At 43.5% G+C, this 21,257-nt stretch overlaps 1 protein-coding gene and 1 long non-coding RNA gene across 2 annotated transcripts in view; both read right to left on the minus strand.

The window, feature by feature from the left end:
* Positions 1 to 905: 905 nt before the first annotated feature.
* LOC116972398 lies at positions 906 to 6,603 on the minus strand. Its single transcript, XR_004411797.1, has 3 exons — positions 6,545 to 6,603; positions 5,652 to 5,653; positions 906 to 1,118 (listed from the first exon to the last, which is right to left on the minus strand). It is a non-coding gene; the product is annotated as an uncharacterized LOC116972398 (long non-coding RNA).
* Positions 6,604 to 7,915: 1,312 nt separating this feature from the next.
* The window catches only part of ebag9 (estrogen receptor binding site associated antigen 9), a 34,594-nt gene continuing 21,252 nt past the window's right edge, over positions 7,916 to 21,257 (minus strand). The window contains exons 2-6 of the mRNA XM_033020038.1: positions 17,223 to 17,301; positions 15,813 to 15,974; positions 15,435 to 15,542; positions 14,895 to 14,986; positions 7,916 to 9,237 (exon numbers count right to left, since the gene is read on the minus strand). Of these exons, the coding sequence (XP_032875929.1) occupies positions 9,117 to 9,237; positions 14,895 to 14,986; positions 15,435 to 15,542; positions 15,813 to 15,974; positions 17,223 to 17,301 (562 nt within the window). The 3' untranslated portion in view covers positions 7,916 to 9,116. The remainder of the gene's footprint in view (positions 9,238 to 14,894; positions 14,987 to 15,434; positions 15,543 to 15,812; positions 15,975 to 17,222; positions 17,302 to 21,257) is intronic.

Genomic DNA, 21,257 nt, shown 5'->3' on the forward strand with positions numbered 1-21,257 from the left:
GATCAAACTGGAGCACTCCTGGGGGAATCCAGTGCAGTCATCTACACCACAGAGACATTATTAGAGGTCAGGAATGAAGCAGTGATTTTAGAACTGTGAGGCAACAACACTAACTGCTGTACCACTGTGTTGCCCACATCCGTCCAGTGGCCTTGATATCCGCCATCCTGAACTTCTTCGAGAAACTGGTTATAGCACACATTAAATCCAACCTACTAAGCAGCCTTGATCCACTGTAGTTCACCTACGGTCACAACTGGTCTACGGCTGATGCCATCTCCCTGACTCTATGGACATCCCTGGACCATCTGGATATGGAGACCGCCTTCAGACCCCTATTGACAGATTATAGTTCTGCTTTCAACACAGTACTATTATCCCAACCAAGCTTATCTCCAAACTCATGGAACTTTGGAGTCAGCACTCCCCTCTGCAACTGAATTCTCGACTTTCTGACCAACAATCAGCAGATAGGTGACAAATCATCCTCAACACTGTTGCCCTGCAAGGATGCTTTCTCAGTCCCCTACTATACTCTTTCCACACTCATGAGTGTGCAGCCAAATACCAGTCCAACTCAAATTACATGTTCGCAGTCGCCATGGTTGGCCATATTTCAAATAGGATTCATCAAATTTTGTCTTCCTACCACTTTATAGCTCTTTCTCAATAGAATCTACTTGCTGCTGGAAGAAATTCAGCAAGTTCGTTCAAACAGTAACTTTCCACCTCTCCAATAATTTCCCCAATAAAATCACACTTCATCAACTTGGAAGTGACTAAGAGAAAGTTTCCCCCTCCCCCACATAAAAAAGACTAAAAGACACCCAAAAACAAACTTTAAAACAGACTAAAAATAACAAAAAGCATGACAAGACAGACAGCTGCAGGCGAGGCAGCCACGCCTCAATGGCGCCACCACTCGACAATAGAATCAGTGCAAACTCAACCGTTTACCCTTCATTCATTTACATCTAATTTTAAAATACATTTGCTGTACCTTTGGAAAGTCTATATCTACATCTAGATCTGGATGCGACATTTACCACGAGGGTTATAATGTTAAGGTACAAAAGGAATGAACATTGTGGAGAATTCTAGTGATGAATTAGCAAAAACTTTATTAGTTATTAGAATTCTAATGATGAATTAGCAAAATGATTATACATAATAAGAGTCGAGGAATTTGAGAGGTAGGCAAGGCTCCCTCAGAGTGTAGGTATACCCATATTTTAAAAATTGTGTTTGTTCTAACAATTGGCGTAGAGACTATGGAACAGATAAACAGTATAATTCTATTAATTATTTTTATTAAAAATAAATACATACTTGGCGACTTGCAGTAAGACAGTGAGTAGGCCAGGACATGAGAAAACATGTAGACATCTTGGGTTAGGATTTGAATTTCTTAGCCACCCATCTGATTGTTGTCAAGTGCGAAAGATTCCAACAATAAAAAGGCAGGAAGATATCGAAGTATCGCTTGAACCCTCGGATCATTATTTGGGAGTTGCTGGATATGAAAATCAGGCAATTATCCCAATACAATTGTCAAGTCTTCTAATGTTTTTATGCAGATTCCCCGCTTGAAAGGGATCTGATTCATCCACCCCGAGATGATGAACTGGATTTCACTCAATGACCAAACCTGTTCTTTTCCATTTTTTTTTTCTCCTTTTATTTTGGCAGATTCATCAATTAATTGACAGTTTCACTTGATTTATTGCTTTAGCCATTACTTTGATGGCATTTGGATGTTGTAGGTCTTAAGGTATTTAACAGTTTAGTCTTTTAGCAGGTTAAAAACCGGCTGCCAATCGGGTGCTGTAGATAATCAGTCCTGCATGCCTTTGCTGGCGATCGCGGCAGTTTTTAGGACAGTCTCTTAGATTATACTGTTCAAGTTTTAGCCGCAAGTCAACTTCTCTCGCGGGCCTGTCCGCTTTTCTGTTCACGGTCGGGCTGACTCTGATCCCGACCGGGCTTTCTCTGTTTTCTCCCCCCACCGGGTTGACTGTTCCTGGTTGGGCTGAAGACTCAGCCTCTGTCGGTGGCTCTCTGGACCTGTCCGTGGCCTACACAGTACTAGGCCCTCACCTGACGTCTGTGGCTGCTACTGGGGCTGGCCGTGGGCTACACGGTCCTCTTGGCGGTGGCTTCTCTGGACCTGTCCGTGGCCTTCACGGTACTAGGCCCCCACCCGACGTCTGTGGCTGCTGCTTGGGCTTGGCTGTGGGCTGCACAGCCCTGGATACATTCCAGGTAAGCTGCCACCATGCTTGGTGACCCTTACTGCCCCTGCTTGTTTTCCTAGCTCTTCCCTGAGCTATTGCTTCCCGTTCCTACCTTTTTTCTTTTTGGCGCCAATTCAAAACCATTTGGCTTGGTGCTGTTCCACTTGTTTCCAAATACTACTTCTATTTTTAACTTTTGTTTTTGATTCTTCTTGCTGGCCTTGTTCTTATCTTCGTTCTTTTATCCTCGTCGCCAATTGTGGTGTATTCGGATGCTTTGAACAGTCTTGAATAAAGGCTCGGACACGGGAGGAATCATACAAGCTTCTTTACTGCAGGACGCCACCTGCAGTCTCCCCCTGCTCATGCGTACTTGCACAAGACATCACAAGACACCAATTACTTATCCTAATCATCCCATACCTAACACTCCTCCCCCATTTACTCCATTTCACCTGTACGGTATATGCTTTCCCTACTATTGTGCGCTTGTGATTTTAATTTAGCATTAGTCCTTTCATTACAGTTTGACTTGACACCTCCCACTCGATCTTCCAATGGAACCACTTGGGAGATCGACGCTTTAAAGTCAAACTTTGAAGTCTAGGTTTGAACTTGGTCTCCTGATGCATTGCTGTCTTGTTCTTCTACTGGAAGTAAGACAACCAGCCGCCTAACATCCCTGTGAACAATCGTGGCTTGGATCCTCTCCTTCCCCTGTGGAATGCCTTGCCCTTCCTTTCAAAGCCTTTATCAGAGGAATGGAGTAACTTGGAAAGATCCGTACATTAACGTCTCTCACGATGCCTTTGCGGTCTGGATTGGAGCTGACGAATCTGCCCAGCTTGAATTGCCCCCTCAGTACATTTTGGTCACTTAACCAGACAATGTCTCCGGCAGTGACATTTCTCTGAGTGGTGTGCCACTTGCTCCTTATAAACAAGTTAGGACCAGCGAGTTGACTCCAGCTCTTCCAAAACTTGTTCACCTCTGACTGCATTGTTCTAAGTCTTTTGTAGGGTTAGCTGGAAAAGTCAAAAGTCTTGATGTCTCCGCATTGAGATGCTCGGCCAAGCAGAAGAGTATTTGGTGTGATGTACTGAATGCAGTCTTCCCGGCTTTGTATCCTGGCGTCGATTGGACGTTCATTTGACAGGTTGGCTGTCATGTAAAGAGCTGTCTGAAACTCACTATAACTGAGTGACGATTCTTTTCCAAAACTTTGGAGTGCTCTCTTCACAACACGCACAGCAGCTTCCGCAGCGCCATTTCTGTGTGGAGAATCAGCAGGATGGATTTTCCACATCCACTCTGTTCCATTATTAGCTGCGTTCTCCTCCAAAGCTGCTCTGTCCAGGTTGTCCAAAAATCTATATAGTTTCTCTAAGACTGGTTTTGCGCCATTACAATTGGTGCCTGGATCTGACCAGATCTTCTTGGGCTGCCCACGGATTGCTGTGAATCTTTGATAAGCCATCAGAAAGCCTTCACTTGATAAGGTGTTGACTAACTCTGTGTGGATGGCTCTGCTGGCCATACAGCAGAAGACAACTCCCCAGAGTTTTGAGTTTTACCCTCTCCACTGTTGTGCCACTGATGTTATGAATCTTATTGACTATTTTCTTCATAATGGCAGCCGCTTCTCGAAATCGAAATGCTACAACTCGGCCCCCTTTCAACTTCTTACGAAACGCCTTCATTGAGGATGTTAGATCTGATCCACTTTCTTCTTTGATCTTATCCTGCCCAAAAGAAACGCTCCGCCTAAGAAAGAGTTCCTTTCCACAGCGTGTGGGGAGTCTGGCCCGGGTCAGCATGGCCTGGGCTGCACAAAGTAGTAAATTTGACTGGGCCGCCAGGGGTAAATTTGCGGGGAATGCAGGATTCTTGAGGAGGGGGTCGGTGATCATGCCAGCAACTCACTCTCACCGCTGCCGCGGCGCTCCGGGTGCTGAGCCACCGCATTGTGGCCGGGGAGGGAAGTAGCTCGGGTGGCTGCAAGCAGCCTGCCCGCCAGCCAGTGTCCTTCGGCACAAGCGCAACCAGTGGAGGTGGTGGGATGCGTTTTTGACGCAGATGCATCTTCATTGCCGGGAAATACGGTAACTCACCTATCTGCCTAGGGTTCAATTTTACAATAGTCAATTAATCTACTGACACATCTTTGGTTATGTGGGATCAAACTGGAGCACTCCTGGGGGAATCCAGTGCAGTCATCTACTCCACAGAGACATTATTAGAGGTCAGGAATGAAGCAGTGATTTTAGAACTGTGAGGCAACAACACTAACTGCTGTACCACTGTGTTGCCCACATCCATCCAGTGGCCTTGATATCCGCCATCCTGAACTTCTTCGAGAAACTGGTTATAGCACACATTAAATCCAACCTACTAAGCAGCCTTGATCCACTGTAGTTCACCTACGGTCACAACTGGTCTACGGCTGATGCCATCTCCCTGACTCTATGGACTTGAGGAAGACCCAGTGTGCACTGGTGGATCAAGCGCAAGTGACAGCGGTGGAGGGTCAGAGCGGTGGGGGCTTGAGTCGGGCACGGGGCTTGTTCTCGCGGAGACCCAGGACCGTTGGAGACAGCGGTGGGGGGTCAGAGCGGTGAGGGCTTGAGTCGGGCACGGGGCTTGTTCTCGCGGAGACCCAGGACCGTTGGAGACGGCGGTGGAGGGTCAGAGCGGTGGGGGCTTGAGTCGGGCACGGGGCTTGTTCTCGCGGAGACCCAGGACCGTTGGAGACGGCGGTGGAGGGTCAGAGCAGTGGGGGCTTGAGTCGGGCACGGGGCTTGTTCTCGCGGAGACCCAGGACCGTTGGAGACAGCGGTGGAGGGTCAGAGCGGTGGGGGCTTGAGTCGGGCACGGGGCTTGTTCTCACAGAGACCCAGGACCATTGGAGACAGCGGTGGAGGGTCAGAGCTTACCAAATCCCGTGACGTTCCACACTCCATAGGGAGGGTTTCTGGGGAAGCCGCTGATTGGTGGGAGCAGACTAGAGGAAGCAGCTGATTGGGTGCAACCTCAGGTTAGCATTTCTGCTTTTTGGTTAAAGGTACAGTGATTTAGTAAGGGTACAGTGAGCTAAGGGAGGCTAGGGAATACTGTGTACAGTTCTGGGGTCCATACTTAAGAAAGGATGTACTAGCCCTGGAGGCAGTGCAGCGAAGGTTTACAAGATTAATTCCTGCAATGAGGGGATTGACATATGAGGAAAGGTTAAGTAAGCTGGGACTCTACTCTTTGGAGTTTAGAAGAATGAGAGGCGATCTCATTGAAACGTATAAGATCGTGAGGGGCCTTGATCGGGTGGATGCACCGAGGATGTTCCCAATGATCGGGGAGGCTAGAACTAGGGGACATAGTTGCAGAGTGAGGGGGGGCTCTTTTAAAACTGAGATGAGGAAGAACTTCTTCACCCAGAGGGTGGTTAGTTTGTGGAATTCACTGCCCCAGGGAGCAGTGGAAGCAGAAACGTTAAATATATTTAAGTCAAAAATAGATGTTTTTTTAGCTGCCAAGGGGATAAGGGGCTACGGGGAGAGGGCAGGGATATGGACCTAGGTATGGTTAGTATAGTAGACCTGAGTGATCTCCTGGACAAGTGTCGATCGCCTGGATTGGGGTCGGAGAGGAATTTCCCGGATTTTTTTCCCGAATTGGACCTGGGTTTTTATCCGGTTTTTTGCCTCCCCCAGGAGATCACGCGGTTCTTGGGGTGGAGAGGGGTGATAGCGGTATAAAGGGGAGGGTAGTGTCTTGTGTTCTGTGTCTTGTGTCTACTGTTTGTGGGTAAGTGTGTCTGTTTAGTGTTCAGCCATGAGTGAATGGCGGTGCGGGCTCGACGGACCTGGTGGTCTACTCTCGCACCTACTTTCTATGATTCTATGATTCTATGACATCCCTGGAACATCTGGATATGGAGACCACCTTCAGACCCCTATTGACAGATTATAGTTCTGCTTTCAACACAGTACTATTATCCCAACCAAGCTTATCTCCAAACTCATGGAACTTTGGAGTCAGCACTCCCCTCTGCAACTGAATTCTCGACTTTCTGACCAACAATCAGCAGATAGGTGACAAATCATCCTCTACGATAATCCTCAACACTGTTGCCCTGCAAGGATGCTTTCTCAGTCCCCTACTATACTCTTTCCACACTCATGAGTGTGCAGCCAAATACCAGTCCAACTCAAATTACATGTTCGCAGTCGCCATGGTTGGCCATATTTCAAATAGGATTCATCAAATTTTGAAGGAATGAACATTGTGGAGAATTCTAGTGATGAATTAGCAAAAACTTTATTAGTTACTAGAATTATTAGAATTCTAATGATGAATTAGCAAAAAGATTATACATTAGTCGAGGAATTTGAGAGGTAGGCAAGGCTCCCTCAGAGTGTAGGTATACCCATATTTTAAAAATTGTGTTTGTTCTAACAATTGGCGCAGACTATGGAACAGATAAACAGTATAATTTTATTAATTATTTTTATTAAAAATAAATACATACCTGGCGACTTGCAGTAAGACAGCGAGTAGGCCAGCACATGAGAAAACATGTAGACATCTTGGGTTAAGATTTGAATTTCTTAGCCACCCATCTGGCTGTTGTCAAGTGAGAAAGATTCCAACAATAAAAAGGCAGGAAGATATCGAAGTACTGCTTGAACCCTCGGATCATTGGTAATAGGAAGTTTTAGATGTCACCATCGCACTAGTATTTGGGAGTTGCTGGATATGAAAATCAGGCAAATATCCCAATACAATCTTAATGGATTGCGACAGTGACAAATGCAGAATTACTGATTATCATTGTGAAGGGAAAGTGAGTGGTTCTTGAAAAATTACTCACTTATGAAAAGTCTGTAGTTAAGCATTCCATCAGTTTTGCCTCTTCCATCACAAACAGCAGTTCTTCAGATATTTTACAATTTATGGATAGTTTATATTTTATTGTTTTTTCTATTATCTATTTCACTCTGAAGGGCAACTTTTAATTATTTTTTAATTATAACTTTCCTTAATAAAAGCATTTTTTAAAAATCATAACATCTGATGACATAATTGATGAATGGGTCACTGCCTATTCTGTTGCTTCATGATAATTGACATTCCGTATTGGCGGATTTTATTCCTATTTCTGTACTGGCTTTAGTTTTGCTGGATACGTGTGTGGACAAGCTGTGCAAAGCCCTCGAAAATATTGCAACATTTGTTCACATTATTCAACTTAAATGTTGTATGACAACATTTAAAAGACACTTGGACAAGTACATGGACAGGAAAAGTTTAGAGGGATATTAGCCAAAAGCAGGCGGATGGGACTAGCGTAGAAGAGGCAGCATGGTCGGCATAGGTAAGTCTCTGGGCAGTATGACTCTAAATTAGCAGACTGCTGGTAATCAAATTAGTGACAAGCATGAATCGGTGAGTAAGGTTCCTATTATCCATTCTGAGAATCCAAGCCATTTGCGTGAATTTGCGGAATCAACACAAAAGCCCTGTTGATTCCAACTCAAGACGAGCTCAAATGCACATTAACTAAAGGGTTTCTGTGTGAAACACATTTTTACATTGAAGTTCTGTCCAAAACATTTCTCCATGGAATAGTAAAACATAGAGGCACCTAAGATATGGAACCTAAGACATTGTTCATTGCCAGTTAAATGAATTTTAGTAAGCACCATTTAATTAGCACATTTCCAGATGTGGGCCAGGATAGCAATACAGAATAAAGTTTTTGTTTTAATTGTTCTAATCATAGATTTGGTAACAGTTTCATCTTATATTAGACAATGAAATGTTCTGTAACTTTAGATTACAGAATTTATAAGGACTATAAACAGGTGTAAGCCTACAGCAGAATAAGGGTGATTTTCATTTAAGGTACATAATTGCATTCAAGGCAACATGTCATTTTAAAGCAGTTTTAAAAATATGCAAAAGAGTTTAACAAAAGTAAACAAAGCTGATTCTGCTGGCTTCCCTTACAAAAAAAACATGGCAGATGTTGCAGAATGATAAATTACATAACATTTTGAATTTTGCAGCAGATAATTAAGTGACTTATATGCAAATATAAAAACACAAAGCTTATTAATGACATAGGTACATTCTCCATTGCTTCTGCAGAAATAACATTTTAATTTATATAACAATTAACCAAAATGCTAACTTCCACAACGCCAAAAGAAATGATCTATTTCTTTAAAAGTGAGCTTCAGTAATGGTTTTATTTAGTTGCTAGCGATCAACCTTGAAGATATTTTATCAAGATACATAAAAATTTAGTTTTTTCTCCCACACCCATCTTTCTCCGAAATTTATTTTAAAAATATATACAACACAATCTGATATATTGACAATTTCTTGACTTCATTGGTAATATCTCAGTATCCAGCAATAGTATAACTGATTGATGACAAGTAAATCCAAACAGGCAAAGGAAAGGACCAACACATTTTATGCTTAAATATAATTTCAAATGAAAGATATTTTACACACAGCAGATAAATTATGCCATACAATTACAAATATTCCTATATTCAACCTGAAGGGCTACAGTAAATAATCTACCCGGATTTCAGAGGTTGTTGCAGTCGAATACTGCATCCAACAATGCACTGATTGGACAGCTGACAACGTGTATATACATGGAAAAATCCTCGATCGATCCCAATGATTTCCAGTAATCCAGGAAGATTTCCAAGCATCAGGTGGTGACAGGCTAAACTGAAAGTGCACAGATCAATGCACAGCAGTAGCAATTACTTAAAAAAATTATTCTCCTGTATACTGGTCATAGTTACCACAAGAGGCAACAGATACTGCACTTGTCCTGATAGTGATGAGTCCACTTTTCATTTGCAGTTATGAAAGTTTTACAGCAATTTTGTTCTGTTCCTTTCTCTGTAATCGTTGTGCATCCTTTTCTACCTTTTTCCTTTGCTGTTCAGCTGACTTCTTCTCTCTCTCAGCAAGCTTCTGCTGCCTGAGGGGTTCGGGGATTATAGGAAGAAAAGGAATTATGTATGGTATTTACACAGGAAAGCGTTGAGCATCTTATTTAGCAGAAAATGCAAAACTAATAAATGGTTCTACTAGCAAGGAAACGAGGGGAAAACCGCGAGTAGAATATATTACAGTATTCATGATCCAACACTCTCCCTACCTCTACTCCGGTTCTCTGCAACTCATTCCTCCACTTTTTCGCTGATAAAATCAGCACCATTATCAATCTTTATCCCCTGTACCCGACTCCCCAGCATCTACTCCACCACCTACCAAGGCCCCTCCTTTCAACATCTCCACTGACCTCCTTACCCCTCCTCCACACTGCTTCCTCTCCCAGTTTGACCTGGTCACCCCTACTGAAATCTCCAAACTCATCAGCTCTTCCAAACCCACTCCCCGCTCCCTCGACCCTCTCCCCACTCCCCTGCTGAAGTCCTGCCTCCCCGTTCTCTGCCCCTACCTCACTAATCTCTTCAACTCCTCATTGTCCCAGGGAATTGGCCACTCCGCTTTCAAAACTGCTGCTGTCACACCAATCTTAAAGAAACCTGGTCTTGATCCCTCCTCTCTCATTAACTACTGCCCAATCTCAAACCTCCCCTTTCTTTCAAAAACCCTGGAGCGTATTGTTGCGTCGCAACTTCATTCACACCTCCTTGCGTATAACCTACTTGAACCCCTCCAATCTGGCTTTCACCCCCTCCATAGCACAGAAACTGTTCTCCTCAAAGTCCTCAACGACCTCCTCACCTCTGCTGACACTGGTTCCCTCAACATCCTCATCCTCCTCGACCTGAGCGCAGCCTTCGATACAGTGAACCATAACATCCTGCTCACCAGACTCAAAGACCTCGGCATTGAAGGCTCTGCACTCAGCTGGCTCCGTTCCTACCTTTCCAACAGATCCCACTTCATCTCTCTCCACAACCACACCTCTGCTACAGCCACAGTCACTCAAGGCGTTCCCCAAGGCTCCGTACTCGGCCCCCTCCTCTTCATCATCTACATCCTCCCCCTTGGTCAGATGCTCCGCCATTTCAACCTGGACTTCCACTGTTACGCCGATGACACCCAAAACTACCTCGGCACCACATCCCCCCCCCACCCCCCCCTCTCCCATATCAACTCCTGTTTGTCAGCTATAACAACCTGGATGCAACACAACTTCCTCAAACTCAACAGCGATAAGACAGAATTCCTCCTCATAGGCTCCAAAGCCACACTCAGCAAAATCAATAACCCCACTCTCACCATCGACGCCACCACTGTCTACCCATCTCCCCAGGCCCGCAACCTTGGCGTGATCTTTGATTCCACCCTCTCCCTTGAGCCTCACATCCGCCATGTCATTAAAACCTCCTTCTTTCATCTCAGCAACATCGCCAAACTCAGACCCTCTCTCACACCTCCCGCTGCTGAAAGACTCATCCATGCCTTCATCTCCTCCCGACTGGACTATTGCAACTCACTTCTCCTTGGCATCAGCTCCACCTACATCAACCGACTCCAACTGGTCCAGAACGCAGCTTCTCATCACTCATCACCCACACCAAATCCTGGCATCACATCACTCCAGTCCTCAAACAACTTCACTGGGTTCCCATCTCCCACCGGACCACCTACAAAATCCTGATCCTCACCGACAAAGCCCTCCACCATCTGGCCCCCCCATATCTCACTGACCTCCTCTCCCCCTACCAACCCTCACGGTCCCTCAGATCCACATCAGCCGGTCTCCTCTCCATCCACAAGTCCAACCTCCGCAGTTTTGGGGACAGAGCCTTCTCCAGGGCATCTCCCAGGCTCTGGAACTCCCTCCCCCAACTGTTCCGCAATTCCGTGTCCCTCACCATCTTCCAGTCCCGCCTCAAGACCCATCTCTTCACCTCTGCCTACGCTTAGCCCCACGTCCCCCTCTCTTTTCATCTGTGCATTAATTGCCTTATATTGTGTTTTGAATTGAATTCTGTCGTTACTTTGTGTACTAGTCATGTCTCTACTATTTATTTCATTCCCCTTACATGTTTTTCCTCTACCTGCTAAATTTTTGTAAGGTGTCCTTGAGACTCTTGAAAGGCGCCCATAAATAAAATTTATTATTATTATTATTATTATTATTATATTAGTTGACCCACTCCTTAATCAATACTGATCGAAGCATTTCAAAGCAAAATTCCAACACAAATTTGCATTCAAGATACACATATACTCTGACAAAATTACTGATCAATGCTTTCTTAAAAAAAATGAACGTTCATTCAATCAGAAGGGAGCCTTGGGACCCGAGTGGCATCAAACCACATAAATTGCTGCCTGATCATCTTCCTGAGCAGGACGACTGTTTTTGGTATAAAGGTTCACCACACTCCATGGGTTACGTTAGGATTCTGTTCCGGATAACCGTCATTAACTGTAAATTTCAGTAACTCGGAAATGTTCTCAACAGGGATGGCAAAAGTTGCACTGGTAGGGCAAGTAGGAGTGAGACTAATCTGGATTATAAAGTCATAAAGTGATACAGTGTGGAAACAGGCCCTTCGGCTCAACTTGCCCACACCGGCCAACGTGCCCCAGCTACACTAGTCCCACCTGCCCACGTTTGGTTCGTAAACCGCCAAACCTGTCCTATCCATGTACCTGTCTAACTGTTTCTTAAATGTTGGGATAGTCCCAGCCGCAATTACCTCCTCCGGCAGCTTGTTCCATACACCCACCACTCGTTGTGTGAAAAGTTACCCCTCAGATTTCTATTAACCGGTGAATTTATAATGGGAAACAAAGAAATGGCAGAACAGTTAAATGAGTACTTTGGTTCTGTCTTCACTAAGAAAGACACAAATAATCTCTCAGAAATACTAGGGGACTGAGGATCTAGTGGGAGGGAGGAACTGAAGGGAATCCACATTAATCAGGAATTGGTGTTAGGTAAACTGTTGGGACTGAAGGCAGATAAATTCCCAAGGCCTGATGGTCTGCACCCCAGACTACTCAAGAATGTGGCCCTAGAAATCGTGGATGCATTGGTGATCATTTTCCAATGTTCTCTTGATTCTGGATCAGTTCCTGTGGACTGGAGGGTAGCCAATGTAACCCCACTTTTTAAGAAAGGAGGGAGAGAGAAAATGGGGAATTATAGACCAGTTAGCCTTACATCGGTAATGGGGAAGATGCTTGAATCGATTGCTAAAGATGTTGCAGCATTTAGGATTGAGATGAGGGAAAACTTCTTCACCCAGAGAGTTGTGAATTTGTGGAATTCTCTGCCACAGAAGGCAGTGGAGGCCAATTCACTCGATGTTTTCAAGAGAGAGTTAAGGGCCTGTCCCACCTGGCGATTTATTCGGTGACTGACGGCATCATATCAGTGTCGCCAAAAGATTTTGAACATTTCAAAATCCAATGGTGATAAAAAAAAAATTGCAAAAAAACACCGAGCGTCATACGTCATCACGCCGCATCACCGCCGCTTCACACCGCCAATTTTTCGGTGACCTGATACGTCAGACAATTATGCCGGCAGTCGCCGAAAAAAATCGCCAAGTGGGACATGCCGTTTAGATTTAGCTCTTAGGGCTAAAGGAATCAAGGGATATGGGGAAAAAGCAGGAACTTTGGTTGGTTTGGAAGCAGGCTGGTTTTAGATGATCAGCCATGATGCTGTGTGCTGGCTCGACGGTCCGAATGGCCTACTCCTGCACCTATTTTTTGATGTTTCGATGTTTCTTAATCTTTCCCCCTTCACCTTAAACCTATGTCCTCGGGTCCTCGATTCACCTTCTCTACGTGAGAGTTTGTGCATCTATCTGATCTACTTTTCTCATGATTTTCTACAGCATTTCTACGACTCTTAATTGGAACCAGCTCATTAATACAGATCGGTTCAACAGATCCAAAACTATCCCAGACCATGGGGGATGCCGGACCATGGATTGCCAGATCGGAGTGGTTCAATCTGTACCATTGGTCAAAAACCCTCTCCTGAATTATTAGCAATGAAAATAATCAAATTACTGATTGTTTGTGCAGGAGATAAGCTAACTGGAACAAGCACCAGACATGTGGTAATACTTAGAATTATAAGGAGGCCACGATTTGAAATAGTAGAACACTTAATAATTTACAAAAGATTTCTGGTGTACAAAGCTTCCACCTTAATATTTCTTTATCAAGAGTTCTGTGAAATGTTTTAGCTTCACAAAGTAGTCTCGGCCAGAGCCCAATTATATTTGAAATGAAGAACAAGGATGTTAAAGTGATAGATCAGAAATTAAGGCAACAGTAATTTGCCTTTGCAGGAAACAGTTCAGAGAACATTTACAAGGAACCAAGGATATGAGCTTTAGGGAGAGGTTGGGCAGGGTAGGCCTTTATTCCTTGGAGCATTGGAGATGGGGGTGTGATCCTATAGAGGTGTGTAAAACCATGAGGGAAATAGATAAGATGAATGTACTGAGTCTTTCTACCCCAGGGTAGGGAAATCAAGAACAAGAGGGCATAGGTTTAAAGTGAGTGGGGAAAGATTTAATAGGTGCCTCGGGGGGGGAACTTTCTCAGAGGATGGTAGGTATAGGTCTCTGCAAAACAGTTGCCTAGTCTACGCCTCGTTTCATCAATGTAGTGGAGGCCTCATTGCATGCACTGCTTGCAGTAGCCCGAATGGTAAAAAAAAAAGTGTAGATGAAATTGGAAGGGATGTTCAAGTCTCGAGATGGAGTTGAGGAAGGAGGTGAAGGAACAGGTATTGCACCTCCTTCATTTGCAGAGGAAAGTGCAAAGATCTCATATTCCACTTGGGCAGGTTACAACCCAATGGTTGCAATTGAATTTTGCAATTTCAAGTAATCCACACCAATCTCTCCTGCTCACCCAGCTTTCTTCTCCCTTTGTTAATCCCTCCCATTTCTCTACCACCTAGCTCCATCTGCCCATCATCTCCTCCACATACGTTTCACCTAACACCTGCCAGCCTCGGTCACAATTTTCTATGCACCCTTCATTCCCCCCCCCACACGACACAACTAGCTTTAAGTCTCATCATCCCCTCCGCATCTGGCTCCACTTACCACCTGCCCGCCTATTTGCTCCAGATTGCTATGTACTGCAATCTTTCCTGTTCCCTCAATTGTAATGCTGGGTCTTGACTTTCACCTTTTGCCTACAGAAATGCTGACTGCCCTGCTGAGTTCTTCCAGACTGTTGTTTTAATAGACAATAGACAATAGGTGCAGGAGTAGGCCATTCGGCCCTTCGAGCCAGCACCGCCATTCAATGTGATCATGGCTGATCAACCCCAATCAGTACCCCATTCCTGCCTTTTCCCCATATCCCGACTCTGCTATTTTTAAGAGCCCTATCTAGCTCTCTCTTGAAAGCATCCAGAGAACCTGCCTCCACTGCCCTCTGAGGCAGAGAATTCCACAGGGTCACCACCCGGTGAGAAAAAGTGTTTCCCCGTCTCCGTTCTAAATGGCTTACTCCTTATTCTTTTTCTCTTCTAGCTTCCAGCATCTGCCGTCTCTATTGTCTTTCAGTGCACATTGCTGTTTAATATCTTACATGCTAGATTTAGAAGAAACACTAAACCATTCCTCTCTACTTCTTCCAATGGCAATTAAAAAAGACAAAATGAGTTACCTCAGCACTTCTTCTGCCTCCCAGGTAGCATCTCCCTCCGCTTCCCAGGCATTAGTGTTTTCTTGCCAAGTTTCAAAATCTCCTAGTTCAGGCTACAAAATAAAAATATTAAGCAAGTAACTTTTTATGTAATTAAAAACTACCATTCTTCATCACTCTTAAAACTACAATACTCTGTCATTAAACTGGTGACTGAATTTGAAACATTTTAATCAGACAGCTGAGAAAGGATTAAATTATAATAGCAATTAATCTCAAAATATAAATCTCTAATTTGTTTTTATTCAAAATTTGGATTATCCGACACCTAAAGGATTTGAATTTCAATTCAAATAACTACAAAACACTAGAGGACAAATTTACAAATGACTTTAAATTATTTTTTAATATCTTCATTTAGAACGATCCAGTTTCTGAACTATTGATTTAAATTCTGTAATATAAAGTCCACTCTTCCAAATTTTAAACTTATGCTGATGCTGCTCAACTTTTCTGAATAACATGTATTGGGAAAAATGGAGAACTGCTTCAAATACTCACTGATGGCTGGCTGAATGGGATATCTTGTGAAGCTGCCAGTCTGGTAGAAAACCCTGAGGTGCCATCTGGCATTCCAAAATGTAAAGGTTCTTTCTTCTTAATAATAATCTAAAATCAAAATGTTTTAGATTAAACACAGAATAAAATCAGATTTTTTTTTTAAATGCATTCTATAATTAAGATTTTAAAATGCAAAAAATTGCTGAAGCTCCAAAGCTGGTAGTTTATTTTCATTTTGCAACTCAACTTCAACCTTCATCTAACAAAATATTTAAAATATGTTTAATTTAATTTTTTCTTGCAATACTATATTTGAAATGTTAGCAAATTTCCTGGACCCTTTGTGCAGCTTCTTTTTCAATAATTGAAATTGCTCACTTTTTGAGGTTTTCGTATGTTTGGTGTCATATCCTTAAAGTAATCAGGTTCTTCAGGCTCTCCAGTGCCATTCTGTTGTGGTGTCGGATTCCCATTACCGCCTTCAATCTTAATACTGGTTGGACCATCTTCATCCCATGAACTCCATTCTTCTACCTCAGGCTTGCAAGATACACAACATTGCACACATATTAGGGACAAATTTACTTATTGAAATGATAAATCTTCAAGCCATGCAGTTCACCAACCCCATTCCGCCAAACCAACACTCCCTATTCTTTCTGTAGAAAGGAACTGCAGACGCTGGTTTACACTGAAGATAGACACTAAATGTTGGAGTAACTCAAGGGATAGGGCAGCATATCTGGATGGAAGGAATGGGTGATGTTTCGAGTCGAGACCCTTCTTCTGAAGAAGGGTCTCAACCCAAAGCGACTCCCTACTCTTTGCTCCATCAGGATCATTTAGCCAATTACAGCAATGAGTTACAGTATTAATGGGGGCCGAGGAAGACTTCAGCTTTTGAATAACAGATCCAATACAGTAATTTAATAAATGATCAAAATGTCATTATGGACCTCTTATCAGATTAGACTAGTGCCTCTTCCAAACAGTAAACTCTCTTCCATTGTTCCATCACCAGATATGCCATCTTCAACCCAAAGAGACACCAAATACATCCTCTGTTGCCGTCCTAGGAACACCCCCCCCCCCCACACCCCCCCACCCTATCAAAAGTCAAAGAACATTAAGCAATATGGCGGCTGAACAAATATTTGGACAAATGCTTGATGATTTAAGAAATGGCCAATTAGCGCTTCTGAGATATTTGCCATGGCTTGCAAATCACAGGAAAATATGTAAAGCCAACCTGCAGGACATAATTCAAAGTTAAATGTAATACTATTATAGCTGTGAAAAACAATTATATCTTTGAATCAATGCTACAACTTTTTCCATTACTTTTCTGAATAGCAAGACAACACAAAATGTCATAGATGAAAAGGAAAGTAACAGTAATGTAAACTATACATTAATAGCCCTGTCCCACGGTACGAGTTCATTCCAAGAATTCTCCCGAGTTTGCCCTGATTCTAACTCGGAGATTTACGGTAATGGCCACTCGTCGATACTCGGGGCTCTCGTGGACATTTTACAACATGTTCACAAGTCTTCACAAGTCTTCCTGTGCTTACCTGCCGTTAGCGAGTCTTCACGAGTACCTGCCATTAGTGTTATGAGCCGCTAAGAGACATCCCCGTGCTCCGACGTACCCACTACATTCATTCTCCGTGCTTACGAGTTTGATTTTTTTTTTAACTCGGGAGAGCTCTTGGAATGAACTCGTACCGTGGGACAGGGCTTTAAGACTGACTATTTGAGGGTGAGACTCATTTTCAAAATGGATACCTGTTTAGGAACAGATGAATAATCAACCGTTGTTGGCAAGGTTATCTGATCTCCACTCAATTTCCTCCCCCTTCCAGACCTTGAGAAAAAATAAAGCAATGTTAGCATTCCATGATGTGGAATATTTAATACTCTTTAATAGGAAATTAATTTCAACACAATTCTAAATACTGAGTTTTAGTTTTGCAAAGAACTAAAATATTAGAAGCCACTATGTTCAATAATCTCACATGACAGATGTCCTCTGGAATTTTGACTTGCGTTAAACTAACAGTTAAAGAATGAAAATAATTCCTAAACTGCTAATAGTAGAAAGCGAAACGTATCTTTACTTAAGCATCACAAGTTAAATGGTTAATAGTTTTGTTACAATTAAAAGCAAGGCATTCAGGTGTGACTGCTATCCATTCATATGATTTCGTCCAAATTTATGCTTAGGTCGCAATTAAAATAAAGTGATTAATAATCAGTGACCTACTTAGAGCAGAAAGCATGTTCTTATAGATTGCCAGTGCCCTGCTGAATGTCAGCAACCATTGACGTTACTTTAAGAGAAATGAAATAACTGTGCTTGCAAAATATTGAATGGTATTTTCTCAACCCAGAAAATAATATGTCAATCCACTATGGTTCCAGTAGAAAGCTGCCTATTTTATAAACAAAAATATCATAAACTGAATGCATTTATCATTTTTAGTTTGAAAGCAAACCCTACTCTTTGATCAAGATAAATACACAAATCTCATTTCTTAATAATCTTTAGACTAAAGAAAATGCAAGTCCATTTCAAAACAAATCTAATTATTGCAAAACTTTGCATTCATTTTGAAACAAATTTTGAATTCCAATAAGAGGGTGCTACTTATAGATTGGTATGTATATCAATCTCCCCAAACAGTGGGTCGCAAGATCTGTTGGAGGCCACAAACTCTGATGACCTTTGTGATTTTGAGCTCTTCCTTCAGCATCAGACCTGGTTCAAAGACCTTTTGCCAATGTCATGCTCTCCCTGAATGCCCCCGACTCCCTTCATTTACTTGCAGGGGTACGACTTCAATAACACTCAAGCTTGACATCAACGGGAACAAAGTAAACCACTTGCTCAAAATCTATTACCCAGTGTAACAACATTTTCTCATTTCATTAAATGTCAGCATAGAGCATGCCCTTTAGAGGATATCCGCAACTATTGCAAAGGAAGCATTTCTAAGATGCTTTGCAGCAACTAAGCCAGAATATTTCATCACCATTTTTCAAACCTATTACTTCCACTATTAGAAGGATGAGGTTTCAGGGATATGGAAAGACTCACCTCTAGTGTTTATCAAATCACCCCCACCCATAATCCAGGGATGTTACCTAGTGTAGTTTCGACCTGAAATGTCACCCATTCTTTCTCTCCGGAGATGCTGCCAGTCCCGCTGAGTTACTCCAGCATTTTGTATCTATCCAGGGATGTTAGTTCTTTTACCAACTCCGTATACTTTCTGTCTCTCCACATAACATAAGCAAACCAGAGTTGTAATCGAATATGGGATTTTCCTTCTGTGCATTAATTATTTACTAGATTCATTAGTATTCTTTCAATCAACGAGCTAACTACTTTCTGTCATATTAATTTACAACTGCCTCACTGGAAAAGCAAGATGATACATGGGTTTATAGATATTCAACAGGATCTGTAAAATTCACAAATAAAAGATACACCACATTACACTAGACAATTCTCCACTCCAGGGGTCAATAGCAAATTTTTTTTTTTCTTCAGATAATGATATGAATTTAGGCTTAAAGAGGAAGTCATCAAAACTTGATGACAAACAAAACGTCCCTGTTAGAGTGAAGGGCAAAGCAGGTGGGCATAAAGAAGCTTGGGTGACAAGAGAGATTGAGGCTTTGGTCAAGAATAAGGAGTAATTACAGGCAGCTGGTATAAAGTGAATCCCTGGAGGAGTTTTGGGAACTAATGGGCCTGTTCTACTTACGCAACATTTTCAGCAACCGCCGACACCCGTCATAAGTCGTTGCAGGTCGCCGACGATTTTCAACATGTTGAAAATTCAACGGCGGCCAGAAAGACGCTGCGACTCTTTGGGCGACTGAGGAGACTACTCAATAGACAATAGGTGCAGGAGTAGGCCATTTGGCCCTTCGAGCCAGCATCGCCATTCAATGTGATCATGGCTGATCATCCCCAATCAGTACCCCGTTCCTACCTTCTCCCCATATCACCTGACTCCGCTATTTTTAAGAGCCCTATCTAGCTCTCTCTTGAAAGCATCCAGAGAACCTGCCTCCACCGCCCTCTGAGGCAGAGAATTCCACGGACTCACCACTCTCTGTGAGAAAAAGTGTTTCCTCGTCTCCGTTCTAAATGGCTTACTCCTTATTCTTAAACTGTGGCCCCTGGTTCTGGACTCCCCCAACACCAGGAACATGTTTCCTGCCTCTAGTGTGTCCAAGCCCTTAACAATCTTATATGTCTCACGACCATACAGGCGGCATCCCGGCGAAAGTCGCGGGGTGAAGCCTGTATGGTCATGAGTAGTCGCCCAAAGAGTCGTACCTTGTTCTCGTCATCGCTGGATTTTCAACGGTTGTCGGCAAGTCGCCGAAAAAAATCGCGTAAGTGGGACAGGCCCATAAGGAGCATGCTACAAAACAAAATCAGGAGGGCAAAATCCCCAAAATCAACAAACACAACTACCCTGGCAGACCCATTGTTTCTGCCTGCTCCTGTCCCACGGAAATAATTTCAACGTAACTCATCTCCATCCTATCCTCCCGATCCAATCACTTCCGACCTATGTTCAAGATACCTCACATGCACTTAGTTCCTTTAATGACCCACTTTCCAAGCCTCCTCTTCCTCATCTTCACTATGGATGTTCAATCACTCTACACCTCCATTCCTCACCAGGAAGGCCTTAAAGCCCTCCGTTTCCTCCCTGACCGCAGAACCATCCAATTTCCCTCTACTAACACTCTCCTTCGCCTAGCGGAGCTGGCCCTCACCCTCAACAATTTCTTTCACTCCTCCCACTTCCTCCAAGTCCAAGGCACAGCTGTGGGCACCCGCATGGGCCCCAGCTATGCCTGCCTCTTTGTAGGGGACGTTGAACAATCCCTGTTCCAGGCGTACACTGGACCTACCCTCAAACTCTATCCGTTACATTGATGACTGCATCGGTGCTACTTCCTGCACCCATGCAGAACTCATGGATTTCATCAACTTCACCACCAATTTTCATCCTGCACTCAAATTTACATGGACCATATCCTACACCTCCCTCCCTTTCTTGATCTCACAGTCTCCATCACAGGAAGTAGACTATTGACAGGAATCAAAGTGGTCAACAGCGGGTGGAGCCACGGGGAGAAAGACACAAGTTCCGGAGAACTTGGGGCAGCTGCTGGAAGTGTCTTGATGGCAGTCAGTATTACGGTCGAGGAGGTGCTGAAGATTCTAACGCATATGAAGGTAGACAAATCTCCTGGGCCTGATCGGATATATCCGAGGACACTATGGGAAGCTAGAGAACAAATTGCAGATGCCCTGGCTGGGAAAACTGCGTAGTGAATTGGCTTTACTGGCTGAAGGAGGCAGAGGGTGATGTTGGAAGTTTTTTTTACTGGAAGCCTGTAACTAGTGGTGTGCCTCAGGGTTCTTTGCTGGGCCCTTTGCTTTAAAAAAAAAATCCATATCAATGATTTGGATAAGAACGTACAAGGCAGGCACGGAAATCGCTATCAAAGTATAAAGGGGGGGGTGGACACAATATATTGGCGACCGCGCGCGCACGCGACCACTCACACACGCAAGGCTTCGGAGGCTATGTGAACGGTAATTTCAGTTCAATCCAGCGCTAAATGCAACACCTCACTCTGTATACACTTCGCTGTATTAAATTCCATCATGCATTCCCTGGCCCACCTGCCCAACCGATCAAGATCCTGCTGCAATTTTTGACAACCATCTTTGCTGTCCACAATACCACCTACTTTAGTGTAATCTGCAAAGTGATTATTCATGCC

Source organism: Amblyraja radiata, chromosome 4 (genome assembly GCF_010909765.2).
Source record: "Amblyraja radiata isolate CabotCenter1 chromosome 4, sAmbRad1.1.pri, whole genome shotgun sequence".
Lineage (NCBI taxonomy): Eukaryota > Metazoa > Chordata > Chondrichthyes > Rajiformes > Rajidae > Amblyraja > Amblyraja radiata.